This window comes from Choloepus didactylus, chromosome 17 (assembly GCF_015220235.1).
Source record: "Choloepus didactylus isolate mChoDid1 chromosome 17, mChoDid1.pri, whole genome shotgun sequence".
NCBI classification, from domain to species: domain Eukaryota; kingdom Metazoa; phylum Chordata; class Mammalia; order Pilosa; family Megalonychidae; genus Choloepus; species Choloepus didactylus.
Genome location: NC_051323.1, coordinates 41,399,322 through 41,416,848, shown reverse-complemented (window position 1 = coordinate 41,416,848; position 17,527 = coordinate 41,399,322). Strand labels below are relative to the sequence as shown.

The 17,527-nt window shown below is 36.4% G+C and overlaps 1 protein-coding gene across 24 annotated transcripts in view; it reads right to left on the bottom strand.

Annotated features, from left to right (window-relative positions):
* Positions 1-17,527, bottom strand: part of NRXN1 (neurexin 1) — a 1,176,176-nt gene that overhangs the window by 663,559 nt on the left and 495,090 nt on the right. For 9 of the 24 annotated variants that reach the window (XM_037806657.1, XM_037806658.1, XM_037806672.1 and 6 more), the window contains 2 exons: positions 15,569-15,613; positions 14,395-14,556 (listed from right to left, as the gene is read on the bottom strand). In XM_037806657.1, the coding sequence (XP_037662585.1) occupies positions 14,395-14,556; positions 15,569-15,613 (207 nt within the window). The remainder of the gene's footprint in view (positions 1-14,394; positions 14,557-15,568; positions 15,614-17,527) is intronic. The other 15 variants (XM_037806676.1, XM_037806679.1, XM_037806665.1 and 12 more) reach the window with 2 other exon arrangements.

The window sequence follows — 17,527 nt, the reverse complement described above, 5'->3', positions numbered from 1 at the left end:
TATTAGTTAGTATACAACCTGCATAGTTTGGCAATGGGTGGAGACTGAAAATTTTGGGGAAACATTTCTAAGTAAAAATACTCAGATTTGCTTTCTGGGCAAAAGGAAAACAATAAATATGAAAGATTTTTTTTTCCCTAGACCCTGTGATAGCTCACAATTTTACTTACAAATAGTTTCTAGAGGAATAACTGAAGCATGACCTTTCTTCAACACCAGGTGCTAAACTTTTTAGTTAGATAATTACAGGCAATAAAGTCAAAGTTAATTTGAGAGATGCCTGTGGAATCATGTGATCATTAAAGTACTGGTAAGAATAAAAACAAGAGACAATTACATCTGACATTCAGAAAACTGGCAATGGCAAAATGCCTTTTCACAATCCAAGTTTACCTGTGAATGAAAAATTTGAGGAAAAATATTAGGTAATGTTGTAGATACTTCTACAAAGATGGTTATTATTTTATTAAGATGATTATTGAATTTATCAAAGATGTTCAACCGATGGGAGACATCTTTGCAGAAAGAAAATAATCTGGGGGAATTATTTAATTAATTAATGTGAATTAATCTTGCTGCTCACTAGTTTTCTCACCTATGCAACCAAATGGCATTTTCCAACCACTGTGGTAACTGCTGTATTTTCTTCTAATGTTAAAACCTTCTAATGCTATATTTTCTTCTAATGTTATAATCTTCTTCATCATTCCCAGGACATTTAAATAAAGTGAAAATCACTTGACTCAAGGAAAATGACATTGAATCACTGGCTAATTAACTCCCCTTAAACTCCACTGTGTCTTTCCCATGAGGTCCCTCACCTTGTGCTCATGGGAATCAAAGCGGGTTTCCATGAGGTTTTCCTGCATCCAGATGTATTTTATTAATTTAATCATTGTATGAGTTGACATTATGATTAACTCTTGTCAAATATGAAGTGCCAAAGAAAAAAATTATTTTGGGGGGATCGAATTCGCAATTTCCTTTTCGGTGAAATTTATTATTTCCACATTAAAAGATTTTGGGGGGGGAGGATTATTTTTTATTTTTTTAACATCATGATGATCCTATACAACTGCTCAGAGTAGTTCAACATCATAAGTCATTAACATGCCATATGAGTTCTGAATAAATAAAAGCATACATGGCATGCTTATAGAATAACATGATTACCTAAGAAAGAAGTTACAGGCAACTTAAAACAGATTGTTCCAAAGATCCAACATGGTTAGGCATTTATCTATTTATCAGACTGAAGACAGTTTCAGAAACATGTAAACAGGTGTTTTAAGAATTTAACTCTTGTACCTGTCCTTTAAATGATACGATATTGAATTTGACATGCGTAGTAGACAGATGGTTTTTAGGATGCTGCTGGAACAACAGAAATTCTGAAGAACGGTGTCAGATATAGTATGTCAGTAGTTAGAGTTATGTAATTAGCTCTCGAAAATAGTCTCTTTGATTTCTGCAAGTAAATGTAAGAAAGTCAGATGTTCAAAAATTCCCCAAAATATTTACTATGGCAAGTATCTAGGAAATAGGAATGGCAATGGGAAGAGTCTGAAAGTTGGAATGAACCCAATATACTGTTTTTAAATATTTCACAATAATTTTGTTGTGCATTAAGGTCTGTGCATTGAGATGTTCATATGCCCAGGTGTTGACCTGGAAATTTTAAAAACCATTTAATTTAGTCAATGATTGCCAAATCCACCGTGCACACTATAGATCAGAGTATAATAAAATACTATGAAAATATACTGTTGCATAAGATAAGTTCTACTTCTTTGCTCTGAGGCAATTTTGTCTCATTGGATAGGCAGACACAAATCAGGTTTTATCAAACAGAACTCTGAGATCTTTAATATCTACCTTGTTTGCTGGTTATATTGAGCTAAGGAAGGAATCAATAGTAATATGGAAGCTGATGTAGAATGTTTTATTGTGAAAAGAGCTTGGACCAAGTATCAGAAGACCTGATATTGCCACCTGGCTCTATTAGTAGTTAACAGTGAGGCCAAAACATTCCCATTCAGTTCTCTCTTCATTTTACCTTTTCTTTTTTCTTTACAATTTTATGGCTCAATGGAAAAGCCTGGGAATCTGAATGGCTAAGTATAATGGAGTCCATAGGATTTCATACAGATTTGGGAAATGCATCAACTTTTTTGAGCAGAAAATACAGATGACCATGTAAGCACTATACTGGGCATAGAACCTTTGGACAAATACCAGAAATATAACATCTTAGGTTTATAGATGGGAAAGAGAGAAGGAACATCTTCCCTGCAACTCATCCTCAGAAAACTTACTGAAAATCTCATGGAAAGTTAGGCTAAATGATGTCTCTTTCAAATTTTTTTTTCTTCCCAGTCCCATAGAGATCCCATGTATTTAAGTGTTAATTATGTTTATCTTTAAAGATCTCTTCATCATTGAGAATTTTTTTCTTTGAAGCACTAATATTGAAAACAGTAAGCTCATTCATCTTCTTGCAGTTGTTCATATTTTTGAATATTGTATGTTACTTTATTTTTCCTGATAAGGAAGAAGATTATCAAAAGGAAGTTTCCCTTTTCTATTTTCCCCCTCCTTCTCCCCTTCCTTCCCTCCTTCTTTCCTTCCTCCTTCCTTCCCTCCTTCCTTCCTTTCTTCTCCCTTCCCTCTTCTCTTCCTCTCTTCCTCCTTCCTCCCTCCCTCCCTCCCTCCCCTCTTTCTAATACTATTATTTAGGGTTCTAATATACTTTCTAATTTTAATAGAATAAAAGAGAATATAGATTCTGGCTAAGAAGGAAACATTTGAATAACCCCAGGAGTAAAAGAAAACACTTTTGAATTGCCTCTGTCTGTTCCACTGCACTTTTCCTTCTTCCCCCTCTTACACACTGCTCAGTGTGTGTGGTGTGATCATAGGGCCAACCTCAGATAGGTTCCTCTCTCTTTGCCTTTGTTTTCTTTCATTGAGATTGTCCAGTCTTGGAGTCCAGAGATACAGGTTGGTATCAGAATCCTTTCAATGTCCTATGCTAAGAATTTTCAGTCAAAAACTCTCCTAGAAAGTAATCTTCATTGATATCATTCTTTAAAACGTGTTCTCTTTGCAGAGATCTCTCACCCCTTTACAAACACCACCTTCTCCAAGAATCAAATACTCATTTAAGAAGAAACTGCAAGGTAATTACATGCAGAGCTCATCCATCTATCTTTGCTAGAATGCAGAAAGGTATATAGCAGTGGAAGCACATCCAGTATTCTGAATTTTTTAAAACAGGCTGTGTTTTGATCATATGCCCTATGCCTGGGCTGTGACTATAAGTTTAAAGCTGTGAAGCTTGTTTGATGGAAACTTGTAAAACTTAATTAAGAATGCTGGGTTCTTCGCATCAAAGCAGGTGGCTGCCTCAAAAAGGCTGTGAGGAACTGAGCAGAGAATGACTTTTACATTTTGTGCTGCCTCCTGATAATCTGATTCTGGATGCTTTGCCCAACTTTCCTTAAGGGGAAAAAATAAAGAAAGAAAAAAACTAAGCAAGCAGCTAAGGACCCTCATTCAACCTACATTTTTTTCTTAGATCTTGGGGGTATTTTGTTTGTTGTCTTGTTTCATTTTGATCCAGGAGGTGATGATGCTGGAAAATTCTTATCTTTATCTTTTGAGGATAATTAAGGTCACTCAGTGTGAAATGTTAGGACCTCTTGCCTAAATGACTTTTGAGAGAGGACTTTAAGATAGCTTTTATAAAAAATACTTTTCTGTGTTTCCAACCATTGCCACAATAAGGTTCTTAACTCAGCTTAATTCTTATTGTAAAGAGGAACCTTAAAGTACACAAAGCTTCATCCCCTAACTTGACAGATGAAAAACCTGGTGCTCACAGAAGTTAAGCAAAATGCATTGCGTTACACTTCAGATTGTACTGGCCAATTTTTAGAGTAGTGCAGTCCAAAACTATTAAAAACGACTTTCTGGGAAGCCAGTTTTCTTATTTCCTTCATGCTTCTGCCCCCTGCACACCTGTGCCCTTCCTCAAGCTTTTCTTCTGTCTCAAATTTGTATCTTACATATCCTTGCTCACTTGGAGTAATCTTACTGTTTTTTTCAATGCCAAGCTCGAATATTATCTCCTTGGGAAAGCCTTTCTGAACATTTCTCATCTACTTTCTCTATACTGTACTGTCAGAGAATGTGGCACAAGCCTCTATTACTATAATTACCTGAATGTCATTATAATGAATCAATTCAATGGCTAAAGAACACTTACTATGTTCCAGGTTCTAGCATGAAAGAAATAAAAGTCACCATCTTCGTTATCAAGGAAACCATCACTCAGCCTTTCTCAACCAGAGTCCTCATCTGAACCACAATACACAGAAAAAGATCTGAAAGACCATTTTCTCGATTCTTCTAAGCATCACACATAACTAGCACGATTGTATACAATGGACGGGTTAGAGCACTAGGGCTTAATCTTCTTGTGAAACCCCAGTTGAGCAAATAATTGTAAAATTACAGTATAGTAGAATAAGTGCCATGACAGAGGTACATCCAAGATGAAGGGGAAAAGAAGAATAGGGGTACCTAATTGCTGACATGTTTGTCTCTCCTGTATCATGCCATATTCTCCTTCCACCCTTGTTTAGCACTTAGCACAGTTCCATTTATGTGGTGGTAATATAATACAGTTTTGCTGAATTAAATGCACTGGAATAAATTTTTATGGTTGTGAGTTATGGGTGTCGATAGGAAGAATCTTGAGAATTTGTCCAAGGCAATGCAAAGCAACCATATTTACACACCAGCATCTAACTCGGTGCTTGAGACATAGCTGATACTCACTGAGGGTTTGTTGAGGAAATGTGTTCTCTCTTAAGTACTAATTAAAGAAAATTTAAAATGGATGCAAAAAATATCTTTCCTAGGGCTTAATCTGCAACTCTGGTCAATCCAAAATACTCCAGTATTTTGTGTATTTCAAAGGCCAGAAGAGTTTATTAAAAGAGTAAGAAAGTTTTACAAAGTTAAAATGCTGCATTTTCTTGGTGGGAGGATATTTTCAGTACTATTCTATTCTAATAGACCTAAAGAAATTTAGTTTGAGTATATTTTGAAGAACAAAAGCCTCTAGGACAAATTGGATTTAGGGGAAGATGGTGGGAAAAAATATACAATGCTATAAAAATCTATTGTCTTAGAGAAATTTTGAGAGTGCCTGTGATCCTTCCATCTACTACCAGATCTGCAGCCACCTTACTTCAGATAGAGTTGTCTATTTATAAACATCACATAGGTGCACACTTGATAATCTTCCTGGGAATAATGGTGTTCCCATTTATGTCAGTTAAAGATAATGCTTTATTCATTTAATGACCAAGAAAATTTCAGGCCACGTGTGCTTCAGTTTAGAGAGCTGTCACATTCTTAGGTGGCTCTGGAGGGCTCTTTAGAAAATTCATGTTGCGGAAGCAGCATTTTCCCTAAATGGCTCCTTAATATCCAAATTCCCAACTGTCTAATTTACAAGGACGAGTTTCTTCCTTTAGGGCATCACCCATTATATTACAAAATTGTTTAAATGGAAATACATAGAAATCCATTTAAGTAATAAAACATGGCCTAAAAAAATAGAGTATACATAGAATTCAGTGTAAGAATATTATCATGCAAGTATACTTGCACATTTTAACTAGGGAAAGAATTTTCCTGTAAAAGCAGAACTCTAAAAATCAAATCAAAGGATAGGAGAGCTAGTTTAAAATTGCTATCAAAACACACAGGCATTTTACTTAATGGTCATGGGCTTAATACCAACTATTTTAGAATCAAAAGCTTATTACTTAGATAATAAGTCACTTCATCACAAGACTGTATCTGCCCTTATATTGGGATCATCGGGGGATAGTAATTGTGTGTATCCTGGTGGCTTATCTGCCCTCAGTGCAATCAGATGAGAAGATCCTGACTTCCATCTCTGGAAAGAAGACAGAGCCAACCAATGTTAGAGCTTGGAAGAAACTGAGTCTGGGAGAATTCCTGTGGGGTCTTGGCGTTTGAGATTCTGAGGCTCTAGCTGTAAGCCTCAAAGTCACTATTGAGTTACTAAGCTGCCCATTCTTTTACATTTTAAACATCTCTAAAACCTGGATCTGAGTTGCAATCGAGGTGTGGTTTAGGATAATGGAGAGTGTTTTTTTTTTTTTCCTTTTTAAATAATATGTAAGATAACTGTGTATCTTCGAGTCAATGATGTTAATGCAAAATGGTGTTTGGGATGCTTTAATTCAGTTGTTCTCAAAGTTTAACGTGCATATGGAACCACTGCGGATCTTACTAAAATGCAGCTTCTGATTCAGTAGATGTGGAGAAGGGCATGAGTTCCTCTGTTTCTAACAAGCTCCTAGGTGATGCTGATGTTGCTGGTCCACAGACCGCACCCTGAAGAGCAAGTCTCTAAGTGGGCTACAGGTTGTTAAAGGATTTTATTTCCTTTTAAAGTACTTAAAACCTATAGCTTTTACTGGCATGTTGTTCAGAAACTGTTCTAACATATATTCTATGCAATTTTATATAAAATATACTGATTAATAAATAATAAACCAAACCATTGTTAAATAATCACTAAAATGAACGTTAATGAAGGATGGATTCTGATCCTTGATGACCATAGTTTTCCATCTGGGGACCTTGGGGAAGAAAATGTTAAAGAACACCACCAATTTAGTCTTTCAAATAAACATTCAAGCCTTACATGTGAGAGTCCCCTTAATGTAAAGGTGGTGAATACAGGTAGAGAATGCTAACAATTGTTTTTGAAAAACAATGTTAATTGAAATTTGATGATGATGATGATGCCTTTAAAAGCTAAAAGAATTACCAGTATTTGAACTATAAAAATTAAGTGACTATTCTCAATTCAGTTCCTCGAAAAGATATCCTGGTGTTTTCTAAAAATTCTAAGTTTCTCAATCATCTTTACTAATTTTTGATAAATCAGAAGGTGGATGTCAGAAGGAGAAGAGAGGAAGAAAGTACAGTAGGCTTGGAGTTATTAAACAGAGATTATCTTCTGACTTCTTTTACATATTAATAGTGTGACCTTGATGCCTTGATGATATTTTAAATAACTTGTGATCTCCAAGTTAATTCAATTTCCCCAAAAGGCTGTTAAAATAATGAAATGAAACAACTTTAAAATGAAATAATGTGTACAAAATTTGATAACTAGTTGCCTGTAATCAGGACCCACTATATAATTTGTAGGACCCAGTGCAAAAAGAAAGTGAGGCTCCTTATTCAAAATTTATTAAGAAAACAAAGATGGCAACAGCAAGATATTAAAAGTGTGGGGCCCTTCTATGCATGGGACCTTGTGTCTATATGGGTCACATATCCCTGAAGCAATCCTTGTTTTATAAAATTGTAGTTAATATCCACCATTTATTGAGATATTATGATGTACTCAGGTACTGTGCTGAGGGCTTAGATTAAATAGTCTCACTTAATCCTTTAAAGGCAAGAAAATTGAAGGCAAAGAACATTAAATAACTTGTCTCAGGCCACACAACTACCAAATCTAAAAAGTCAGGATATGAAGCCAAGAAACATTAAATAACATTAAATAACATTACTGCTTTCTGCTGAAAAAATGTCACATTCTTTTAGCTTTTAAACGCTAAAAGAATATCATCTCAACAGAAATTAATAGGAAACCCAAAATACTCACATGCCTGGTCAAAGATCACACACACACATACAAACACATTCAAAGGACAATTAGCTTAGCATAAATTTAATTAGATTACCTATGTCAAGTAGATAGCTATGTAATACAAGTGGAACTAAACTGAACACTCAAAGAAACCAATGTCTCTGTGCATAAAATATTTACTCAACAAAAAATAAAAATCTCATTTTCCTATTATTGAAGATCACATGTTCTGAATAAAAACAGAATTATTTTCATTTTAAAGTAATTAATTTGTTTTAAGTATGTTTCAATAGTAATGACTCTCCTGAAAGAACATCAATTACCATGCATAAGAATAATTTTCTTCCAAGCTTAGCACTTTAATCCAAAGAACTAAAGACAAAAGAATATCATCTCAACAGAAATTAATAGGAAATCCAAAATACTCGTTTTTACTTTGGATGGATTTCATATTTTTTATATGGCTCAAACTTGGTAATTTGCAAACTTGCATTTATACGGAGTTTTTTTTTTTTTTCTTCTTCTTTATAATGTTTTTTTCTAATCCCTCATATCATTTTATCTTCCCTATTATTTTCCAGTTCTGAGAGTATAACTAATTCATTGTGCTTCAGCCCATATAAGAAGGTAATTTAGATTACTTTGTCACCTGCTCTTTGAAATTATTACCAATTCCTTCAGGCAGAGTTAAGCACAGTTTCTGATGTATTTCCAGAGCAATTTTTTCATACCTCATTTATGGAACTTGCAATTTTCTGTTTCTTCATCTAGCTCTCCCTCAAGATGGTTCTTTAGTGTATCATCTTATTTATCTAAGTTTCTAGAGTGTCTAGCACAGGGCCAGGCACATACAAAGTATTGTGTAATGTGAATTGTGTGCTCACACACAAGTGTTAATGCGTAAGAGAATGGAACTGTTTATAGAAAATCCATTAGAAAGTGCTAAAATTAAAAGGAAACATTCAGTCTCAGGCATTGCTCATTACTGCTTTCTGCTGAAAAAATGTCACATTCTACAAAATGTATCAAGTCTTTAGAGTTAAAATGCCGTGAACCCCCCTACAGACCATGTAACGAGAGCTTGATATTTGAAAGCATCACAACACATTATGACAACTGCTGATACAGTTTCAGGCTATGAGGCAACTGCAGGAAAACGACAGGAAAGAAAAATCTGTGGGTTCCTTGGAAGGGATGTTGCCATGTTCAAAAAGCTAAATTCCAGATAGGAGCTCACCAGGTGCTTTGCAGAGTAAAGAGCTGAGGTCAAGTTCCTTGGGGACCTGAGCTCATGTGACTGGGACACCCTCATCCCAATCTCAGATGTCTATGGCAAAAATGTCTGTTCTCTGCCCCAACTGCTCACTCCCCTTACCCCCAAGGCTGCAATGCACAGAAGCAAATTTACTCTTAGCAGCATATGTAGCAAATACTTTGTCAAAATCTGGGAAGTACTTGCAAATGTATTTTCTGTGCATCGCTATTCATATGGTTAGGTAGAAAGTATAGGAAATTAGGACAACCATTATTATCTTATATTCTTGGAAGAAGTTTAAACAGACTCTTAGGGTAGGACAGGGGCTCAGAGGGGTAACTACTCAGTACCAGTTACCAGCTGAAGCTCATATACAACCAGCTACTTCCCCATCTCCTTAAGCATCCCCTTCTCAAACATCCTAGCAATATAGGTTGAATTTTTTTGAGTTTTCTTTCCCTTCAAGGTTTCCTATAAAGTTAGTTTCATCTAATTTTATCAGTATAAAAATATTGAGAAAGAGGGAAAAATAAGTGAGCTGATACTATAATTGGGAAAGCAATATGAAATAGTAGTAGTTAAGGGCAAGGTTTCTGCAGTCAGATCATCCCAGTTAAGATCTTGGCTCTGCTACTTACTGATTTTCCCTCTTAGGTCACTTCCCTAACTTTTCCTGTCTTCATGTCCTCTTTTGTCAATAAGGACAGTACTAGTTTCTAACTACTGCCAGGCTCAAAGTGCTACCTTTGGATGTACCAAGCACTAATAAGATTATGATGCAACCCTTTATGTACTTTAATAATAAAAGCAGTACTAAAGACAAAATGCCAAAAGTCAATAAAAGAAAAATTGATTTTTTTTCCCTTCATAACTCCCTTGCTGGTATGTTTGAAATACTGAATATCAAATTCTTTCACAAAAGTTTTATTTATTTATTTTTAAAGTAAATTGTTAATTTTGCTGCATTGCTGGTATCCTGGGTGCATGTCTATTGGGGAACTCACTGGATGTTGTGAACATTACATGAAAAATGGAAAATTCTTAATTTATTATTATTATTATTGCTCTGTAATATGCTGACTCCCTCATCCCTCCAGGGATAGCTCTGCTTTTTAATGTCCTTTTGTATAGTGCCCGGTGTAATCATAAGCACAGTTAGGCACCACAGAATTTATATCACTGGGGTTTGTTTGGATGATCTGATTTGGACAATGTGCTCTACTAGCAGGAGTTCTCAACTCAGGGGAGGACAGTCAATGTCAGGGTCCAAGCCCCACTCATTGCCATAATGTTCTGCCAAGGCCTCAAAGTCCTCATTTGCAAAAAAATATAATAATAATTATCTCACAAGGGTTCTTAGGAAGACAGATAATTTATGTGAAAACACTTCATAAAATATACATAAACTTGATGTCCTCTGTTAATGACAATTGCAAAGTAGAGTACAACTTCAGAGAAGACACCCCTAAATGAGAAAAGGGGATTTCTGACAAAAGAAGCTGTGGTCTGCTGTCCTGCAAATGAAGAGAGTAATTGGTCTTGTTTGCATTTTAGTGCTGAAACTTTATTACAGCAGAAGAGTTGAAATACATTACAATATTTCTAGATCTAGAAGAAATCAGGCCAGGCCTGTAATGAATCAGGATGATGGCACACAAGGATTAGTCAAATTCTTTGACATTCCCACAAACTCCATCCTGTTTCCTCATTACAGATTTTAAGGTGAAATTTCCATCTTCCTTGTTATAAATCAGGTGGAGAAAATTCATTTTCTTTCTAGACCTGAACTTCTGCCCCCAAACACTGCAGGCCAATTTGCCGCCTCTGCACCTGGGCCAAACCCGACTCTCTTAAGTAACTACACCAAGATGCTGCCTCTGGGACGGCGGCCACTGCCTCTGGAAAGCAGCCCAGAGTAGCGGCAAAATGCGTTAAGTGTAGCCATTCATCCCCAGGGCATCCTCTTTAGTGCTTGCTCTGAAGGAAGGGAACAGCTAAAGAACTTTACCTAAAAAGCTGTTGTGGTTATTACAAGAATATGGCTTGTATGGCCCCATTCTAGATCTTTTCCAATGTAAATAACACCATGCCATATAGTAAATATCCAATCCACTATGGCACACTTATAATATAGAAGATAGCCTATGGCCATGATTGATCAATTGGTTGGTCAACAATGAGGCACCTACTATGCATCATCCAAGCCAATGTGCAAGTCCTCATTGGGTTAAGGGAATTCCTTTGCATTTTCTTCCAGTAGATTAGTCTGGCAGACACTGACAAAAACAATCTTAAAATGGTCCTTTCAAGTGAGAACATATTCCCAAACAAAATCAAGGTAATATCATCCCTAGTTACATGATAATATGGAGAATGTTATGTGACCTCTATGGAAAAGTGGGTAGGAAAAAGCGAAGTAGGGAAGTGAAAAGCAATTTGCTTCTTAAAAAGTGAATGAGATGTGGAAAGGTCAACGTAAATGAATTGAAAAGTGTTACCTGCCAAAATATATACCATAACAGCATAGTAAGAGAAGAAAGGCAGAAAGTATCTGCGTGTATATCAGAGACCTCAACAAGAAACAGCCTGGAGGAAATGAAATCTGTGGAGAAATATGCTTAATCCTGACTTTACAGTCCACCTTAGGGGGTCCCTGTCAACTAAAGAAGTCTCCCTTCTACCCACATGGCATGATTCATAGACATCAGTGAAGGTCTTCTTACCGTCCAAATTTACTTCTAGGTAAAATTTCTCTAGCAGGTCATAAGGCTTTTATTTCAAAATTTGAAAAAGTAGTTCAAATGTAAATTTTGCCATTGGTTTTGTTCTCACATGTAAATGGCAAGTACTCTTTTCCTCCCTGGGCAGAGTTGGAAATAAGACAGAACAGGAGGACGAGGGTCCACATTTGATGAGCTCGGTCTACCACAGAAGAGGCTTAAGTGAGAAGCCTGTACCATTTCTAAAGTCCTCTGTTGTCCAAGACAAGAAAGGCAGAGATAAAGTGGTCTGGGGTATTGGAACAAAGGAAATATTTCACCTCTTTCCTAGTCCCAATACTGGAACATTTGAGAATTACAGTGCTCCCACTGTATTAGGCAGAAGGGGCTGTGCTGATCATATTTAGGAATTAAGTATCTTTTCCTACGGTGGGGAAAATGCTTATATAAGATACAACATTTTTTGAACCTCAAACACAATATAGCATCTTCCAAATCGCAAGTGTTAAAATTTTCTAAGTGTAATTAAAGGCTGAGGACATCTAATTAGGTTGATGAAATTTTCAGTGAGGATTTAATTCCCCTTAGCATTTAACTTAACTTTTTTTCTCTAGATATTCCTTAGGTGGATTTCAGGTACCTTTAGTGACAGCATTCTAAATTACCATGCAGCATCTCCACCCGAACAATTGATTGTAAACCTACAGCAGGTACGTACTGTTTTAAACAAATTTCAAATGTAAGGTTTTGGGTTATGTTATCAAATACACCATCCTTTCCTACTTCTTCAGTTTCATTTTCCTACTAACAAAGGACGCAAAATAATGTTTAACCTGAAGGAGGGAAATAGGTGTCACGAAGCATTCTGGAGGCACAAAGAAACTAAAAAACACATAATAGCAGGAGAAGATTCTAAGGGACAGATGAGGGAAGGAGCTGTGTGACCCTCCCTGGGAGGCCCTTGTGGTCAAAATGTTAGGACAGAAACACGTATTAGCGCAATTTAAATCTGTCTTTGAAGATTTAAAAAAATCTCTAATGAACACCTTAGGAATCAACTGTGATGTTTTAATACAGGAAATTATTTTTCAAGCAGTCTAAGATGAATGGGCAAATCTGTAAGTATCCTCAAATAGACTCCAAGCATCTCACTGAGACTCCAAGATTTCTCTTTCTTAGGATTCCCTAACTTCCTCATCTGTTGTAGCATCACTCAAAAAGTGCTTTATAGAAATATGAAATGAAATGAAAAAGTAGCAATAATTCTTAAGCAACATATATTTCCTCATCTGAAAAATGCAGATAATAAAATGTCTACTTATCTTGTGGGGAATCCATGTAAAGCTCTTAGGGTAAAATCAGGCACAAAATAAGAGTTCTGAAAATGTTAGCACTATCATCACCATCATGATTTATGTATATGTAAATATATATGCACATATATATACATATATATAACTACTACTACTACTACTACTACTACTACTGCTATCCTGCACAGAGTCATGGGTCATATCACACATTTGTATCGAGTAAAAGTTGCTCTCTGAGGTTCTGAGGAACAATTAACACCCCTTGAAAGTATTGGTAAATTTGGCTTTTCAGAAGGGAATCTCTCTGTATTTATTGAAATCATAGCATGTCAAATGCCCCTTAGGACTGTTCTGTGTGCATCCATATACTGGGCAATGTAATATCCAGTAGTTCATGTAAATGGGAGAGAAAAAAAAGATAACTCAGCAGTGATGCATCAGAGCTGTTTGTTTTTCACTTACGGTTACCTGAATCAAATTTATATTGGTAAACTATTTTCTTAGAGTAAACCAAAGTGTTTCACTGCTCACCAACAGCACCCATGGCTAACAATTAATATATTCAAAGTTATTAAACTTGACTTTTAGAAGTCTATACCATTAGATTGCAGTCATACAATTTAACATGGAAGTCTTGTTCTAGTAGCCAAAAGAAATTATGTTTTGCTTGAATTAAAATGGACAGCATTTATGGAAAAATATTCACTCAAGTTGAAATTCAGGCACTTCCTAATTCTTCTCTCCTTATACTCCAACAAGCTGCAACCCTAACAAAACTTACATTGACAACAACAGCTGAGAATGAAGGATGAAATTACTGACATCTTTTCAGACTGGCAGTTTTGCTTAGGTAAATATTAAGTAACTTGCCATATTATCAATGAAACAGCTTCACTTCTTTAGGACATATTTAGAACATATCATACAAGTCATTTTTTATGCAGTCTCTTTCTCTTGTGGCCTAGTTTTGTTTTTTGTTCATTGTGTTTTCTGTAGTTGTTTTGGTTTTGTTTTTCCTTTTTCTTGTAATGCTGAAACAAGTCACCACTGTATATATAATACGGCATTTAGGTAGAAATGAGCAAGATTACATGCGTAACTTCAGACCCAATATTTCTTTTTGTTTCACTTTCTTTTATGGCTAATACACAACTGTTCATGCAAATCTCAACAGTGAATTACATACAGACTAGTAAAGAAAAGGAAATTAATTCCTTCCTAATATTCTATAAGCTATCCCCCTCCCCACAATTCTACATAAACTATAGAATATTGAATTTAAGGTTGTGCCATTTGACTCTGGAAACATGGGTCCTTCAGCAAAGGTGCTTTCAATCCAAATCTGAAATGATGAGATCATGAATTAAGGATGATTCTAGTGACAGTGATATTTACCTCTTTGAGACAGCCCATAAAGTTGTTACTGACTGGTGACCCTGGAAGGTCTGCTGTGCTGGGACTGCCTCCAACATAGAAAAAGTCATCAGACCCCAGCATGGTATAATCTTCTTGTGTGTAGCCCGTTGTGGTAAGAATCCCATCCACTGATATTGTCACCTAGATAACAAAGCACAGGGAAAGGACACGCTATACTCAGACCTAGATACTGTAATCCTGGGATATGCCTGTTTTGTGTTTTGTTTTGTTTTATTTTTTTGCTTTGCTTTTTGCTTTTTTTTTCTGTTTTTTTTTTTTTTTTTTTTTTTAAACCTATGGCGGAACCCATTTTCATGTCTGTTTGAGGTTTATTCTTGGATTCTATTCAACTAGCCCTAAAATCTAAACTAGTTAGAGAGTTAACTGATTATTGAACTAGTGTCAGCATCATCCCTACTGCAACTCAAAAGTTATTTAGCAGACACAAAAATGGTGTTAGTAAAATGCTTCCTAAGTTAGTTTTGCTGGTGTACATATTAGTAAAGTTTAGTTGTCTGTTATTAACTAATCACAACGTGCACCTTGTTAACATAAAAGGCTCAAGCTATTTCCAGCAACATCACTATTTGCACTATTGAGCAGCATTTGTTGAGCATGCTGGTGCCTAAGTCATGCCAAAGTGGGGGAGGGGGAGAGGCAAAACAACCAGTAGAAGCAGCACATGCTGATATGCACATGCAGGAGGTACAGTACAGTTCAGAAAGGAAAGGAAAGAAAACAGGGAGAACCAAAGGAGGGAAATAAACTGCTTTGTGATGACGTAAAGATGAGTGGGTGTGGCATCTCCATCATTCCCAAATCAAGTTTCCATGCCATGCATCATGAATGGTTAGAGACTGGCTGAGCCTGCGGTCACTCGGGCCAGCCAGCATTTTGTCTTATCCCGTGTTAACCACAGCTGGATGCAAAACGTTCGAAACGTTAACGATGCCCCTATAGGTGAGTTGGAAAACAGAAGTTGACAGGAACAGGTAAAAAATAAGAAGGTCAACAACAGATGAAAAGAAGGAGGTCAAAGTAAGCAGAAGAGTACCAACCGCAGTTCCTCTTTTGTTAATGATGTCTACAGTTAAAAGAAAGAAAGAAAACACACGGCAAACCCAAAATAAGAAACAATTAGAATGATATCTACCGAACAATGTAGTTTGTTTACCATAGCGTGTCCAATGCCTGAGTGCTTTGTGGAGAAGGGGGGAGAAAGGAAATTAAAAACTGTGAACAGAATAACGATCGTTACTTAAAAAATATGATGGTCTCTACCATGTTAGTACATTTTTTGATTCAGGTAACGGTTAGTAGAATGAAACATTCCATGAATGACATGTTAGTTATTAAGCATGTTAGTAACATAGAAAAAGGGCAAAAAAATTTTACAAGAAAAAAGCAGACTAACAAATAGGCCTCCCACAGAGGTAATATTTTTCCTGCCATTATTGTTCATAACTTGCTACCAGACAGAAACAGACATATGGCAACGTTCCCTTTGTCTTTTTGAGTACATCTGACAAACATTTTAAAAGTCAGGGATTCAAAGGCCTAAAGCTCATCAGCTGACCACTGCCGCCCTATGCCCATAATTGATCCCTCCCCCACCCCGGCCCACCCCAGCCCCAGCAAATTAGTAGGAATCGGTTGGCATTGCCCTACTACTCAATTTTTACAGCATACAAGGACTCCTCCTCAACTCCAAAACTTCCTTCGGTCATATTGATGGACTTTAGGGTCACAGTTTACTGCAATGAAACAAAGCAAAGATCCTGACACATAGAATGAATAGAATGGATTTGTTTTTAATCTGTCCTGCCACACATGCACCCCAGCTATATAACTACAGTTTCCTTTGAGCTACCAATTCACAGTTTAGTTTGTAACCTGAGCAAAGGCAAATCTAGAAAGTGGGCTCCCCAAGCCCCACCCTTCCTTTTGTGCTTCTCTCAAATGAGCCATTGGTCTCTTGGTATCTGAGAGAAAAAGTTAAAAAAGAAACTAAAGAGACAGGCTTATAGGAAACCCGGGGGCTACAGCTACACTAATGCTGGGTGATTGTCTTCCAAGGCAGTTGTGAAACATATGGGGGCCCCTCTCAAGTCAATGTTTTTGGGGTTTTACTTGTTTTACTTTAGCTAGACTGCATTTCTAAAGCTCCTTTTGGCTTCTCTAGCTCGGAGAGTTTAAAGCCTTTCAGAAGCAGGAAAGAAGTTAGACTTTTAACAGCTCAGAGAGGGCTGTTTAGTATAAGGAAAACCAGAGACAATCCAGTCATTCTGCAACTGTTCAGAGAAACAACAAATACGTTAAGGATATTAGTTTGAGATTAGCAGGTATGTCAGAAAAAAGTCACTGTCAACACTTAACAAAATGATACACTGTAATATAAAATTTCAAATAATAATCAAAACTTACGTTCAATATATAGGACAATCTATTTACTTTCATCTACATATATACCGTAATAATATGCCTCAGTTAAAAAACGTACAGTATATGTAGACCCCACAGATTTACTAAAGAATTTATATTTTCCTAGTATACAGTGCCTCTGTAAGAAGTTTGTAAAAGTATAGTCACATAGAAATGGGCACTTGAAGGTGAAATGGACTGAACAGAGTCATTTTTGGTTGAACGTAAAGTGCCTGTGCTTTAAAAATAACAATATCTTCATAAACAGACTCTTCAGGGGATATGTAAACCCCCTGTCATTTTTTTCCCCTCAGGGACTATCCCCATTTCAAGGGTGGGTTTGGGAAGGGATTAGGGACTGGTACAATCCCAAATCACAAACACACTGTTTCTTTGGATTACAAAAAAGGAACTGTGATTTAATGACCCCAATGTGCATGCTTCCAAATGATCACCATGAAACTATAATTTAAAACCAAACAAACAAAAAAAAAAACAAAAAACACAACAAAATCACACACATCACAGAAAGGGCAGGGCACAGGGATATCCTTGCAGCCCCCTGGGAAATGGTCATATGCTGCTGTATCAAAGTAGCCTTTGGGCCCCCAGAACTTTCTAGATATGCCCCTGCTCAAGTATGGCAGGAAGATTCATCTCAGAAGAAGAGAAAGCTCATTTATAAGTGACT